Source organism: Acomys minous (assembly GCF_964271855.1).
Source record: "Acomys minous genome assembly, chromosome: 5".
In the NCBI taxonomy this organism is placed as follows: Eukaryota; Metazoa; Chordata; class Mammalia; order Rodentia; family Muridae; genus Acomys; species Acomys minous.
This window is the reverse complement of record NC_140494.1, coordinates 99,694,560-99,697,761: the sequence shown is the minus strand read 5'-3', so window position 1 is coordinate 99,697,761 and position 3,202 is coordinate 99,694,560. Positions and strand designations below refer to the sequence as shown.

Here is a 3,202-nt window from a genome sequence, read left to right as displayed (position 1 = left end):
TTTTCTATGTTATCATCCATACTGTAGATATGAATTTTGTATTCATATTATGCATATACAGCACATGAATGACATTGAAATAATTCACATTGTTATTTCTAAGGAAAAAATTAACTAAAATTTGCAGCAGTAAATACATCACCAATATTAACCTCCACATTCATATTTCATGTTTAGGATAATCAAAAACAGGCTTCCTGAACCATGGAGAACCACACATTGCTGGATGAATTCATTCTCCTGGGAATACCTCAGACACAAGGACTGGAAACTCTACTCTTTGTTGTGTTCTTATTCATCTACTCCTTTACTTTGCTTGGAAATTTGCTCATTTTTACAGCAATCATCTCTTCATCTACCCTTCACACTCCTATGTATTTCTTCTTGGGACTTCTATCCATTTTTGACATGTTGTTCCCATCAGTAACATGTCCCAAGATGCTATTTTATCTCTCTGGCCAGAGTGCAGCTATCTCTTACAAAGGCTGTGCTGCCCAGCTTTTCTTCTATCACTTTCTGGGTTCTACCGAAGGATGCCTGTATTCAGTGATGGCCTATGATCGTTATGTTGCCATCTGTCACCCACTGAGATACATGCTCATCATGAAACCTGGAGTGTGCCTGGGCTTGGTCATAGTATCCTGGTTGGTAGGATGTCTTCAGTCCGGCATTCTGACATTCTTTACCTTTCAGGTAACCTACTGCGGGCCCAATCATGTCCACCATTTCTTTTGTGACATTCCTGCAGTTTTACCCCTGGCTTGTACTGACAATACACTGGCCCAGAAGGTGGGTTCCATCAATGTTGGCTTTCTGGCTCTGATGCTTCTCTTCAGTGTTTGTGTCTCCTATGCACACATTGGCATTGCTATCCTGAGAATCCGTTCAGCAGAGGGCAGGCAGAAAGCATTCTCCACCTGCAGTGCCCACCTCACTGCCATTCTCTGTGCCTACGGACCTGTGATCATCATCTACCTGCAGCGCACACCAAACCCCCTGCTTGGGGCTGTGGTGCAAATATTAAATAACATTGTCTCACCCATGCTGAACTCCTTAATCTATTCACTGAGGAACAAGGAAGTGAAGAAATCATTAAGAAGGGTGTTTCATATTTTCACTTAGGTGTTCCAAAAAGGATTTTTGAGTTCATGATGTATTTTATAGAATACATCATCTGCCGGTTTCATTGTGTTAAACAAAATATCACACAACAGAAGAACTTATTTACATGATGTTCTATTTTTTTTTTTGCCTCAATAATAACCAATGCCTCACAATGAATTCTATAGCTATTTTTATTTTCTGTGCTTTTCCTAGGTAAGTAATCTGTGGCCTCATTAAAAAAAAAAAAACAAAGCTGAAGTCAGTCACATACCTGTCACATTTTCAGGAACAAAGCTTCCATGAATCACCTGACTGGCAATATGCCACACACTGTTAGCTCTCAAGAGAGCTTATGACAGGAAAGAGTGGGTCGGAAAATAAGTGGTAATGATCACAGACACAGGCCTGTTGTATACAGAGTCTGTTATCACCAATCATTTTGCTCTGCTTTTGGCTCCATTTGTAGATTGAGTGTACAGTCTCTTTCACTGTGCCATACCCAGGGACAATAAAGCCAGACAAGGATCTAGGACTCTTACAGAATCCTCTGCCAGGACTTCATCCCTACCTATAATGCCAATGTCTATATTTACTTTCAGCCTAAAGCACTGGACAAGCTTTCCACCCAGTGCTATGGAATATATCGCTTTGGGTTCAGTTATTATGATCATTAATTTTCTCTCCAAGCAGTATTTTTTTCTAACTGGGCCTCCACCTGCCCTGGAGTTAAGAGTTATTATCAACTAAATATATCAGAATCCAGGGAGGAAACGAGAATGTTTGTGGTGATTTGAATGAGAATAATAGGCTCATATATTTGAGCTTTGTCCCTAGTTGGTGGAGCTGTTTGGGAAGGATTCAGAGGTGTGGTCCTGTTGGAGGAGGTGCCTCATTGGGGGCTGGGGTTTGAGGTACAGTTCACAGTGTGCTGTCCTGCCTCATGGATGTGGATAAAGATGTGAACTCTCAGCTGTTCCTTTGCTAAGTCATCATGGATTCTACTCCTCTGAAACTTTAAGTCAGATTAAACATTTTCTCTTATAAATTGCTTTGGCCATCGTGTTTTATCCCAACAGCAACAACAACAACAAAAAGTAGGAAAGTTCTGTTTATTGAGGATTCCACTCCATAACAGATCTTCACTTGCGTGATAGTTTAGCTATCTGTAGAATTTGTTTGTGTTTTTTATTTTCCAAAATCGCCACCTTTTGGAAATTATGACACAAAACAAAACAAAAATTTATCTGAAACATGAGAAAATTCTTCCCTTACACAATGTAGGGAGACGAAGAAAAAGTGTCCTGTGGTGCAGCTTAATGATTCTACATTCCTCTTAACGTAACTGACAGGAATCTAAGCCACAGGAAACGTTATTTCCATGTTCTGTTGTTATATATTATGGGATACATCTGCTGTTCTGATAGGTGGATACTGGTGGGGGAATCCACCGTGTCATGACTTCTGGGAAGGTTGAGCTGTTCAAAAATACTTTTTATAGACAATGGGATGTCCAAAAGACATGCCCAATTAAGGTTTGTTGAATGAGTTACTAAATATCACTTAATGACTCAAACTGTGATAGAAGTTTGTATTTATCGTTACAGAATAAAAATATGATTTAATGGTTCAGCTACAGAACACCAATATTCTTAATGTAAACATATAAGCTTAGCTAAATAAGAATGAAATATATGAAATCCAAAATTTTTATCATCACTTTGTAATCTCCATCTAAATCAATACTGAATTGACTCTAAGGAAATAAAACTGAGAAAATATTAAAGGTTTCTCGTGCCTTAAAGCATGTTATGTAATGTATATGTATATCTGTGTATTGTTGTTAAAATCTTACCTTATCATAAATGAAAAACAATAAGAAAAACAAATAATTTGAAAATTTAACAGAACAATAAATGCCATTTCTCCTGACAGGTTGGAAAGAATAAAACATTAGAAAAACCTACATATTATTTTTTTATGTCCATATAAATGTGTTCATTTACAGAGAGATGTTTGAAAAGTATTCTCAGAAATATGCTGTGGTATGATCACATACTGGGTATTTTTACTGCCATCTCTGTAAATTCTCCTTTAAATA

At 37.7% G+C, this 3,202-nt stretch overlaps 1 protein-coding gene across 1 annotated transcript; it reads left to right on the top strand.

The window, feature by feature from the left end:
- Window positions 1–204: 204 nt before the first annotated feature.
- LOC311598435 (olfactory receptor 10N1-like) lies at window positions 205–1,122 on the top strand (the record flags this gene model as incomplete). The annotated part of the gene is made up of 1 exon (XM_084783481.1): window positions 205–1,122. One exon carries the CDS (start codon window positions 205–207, stop codon window positions 1,120–1,122), a length of 918 nt encoding a protein of 305 aa, XP_084639607.1.
- Between the last annotated feature and the right edge of the window lie 2,080 nt (window positions 1,123–3,202).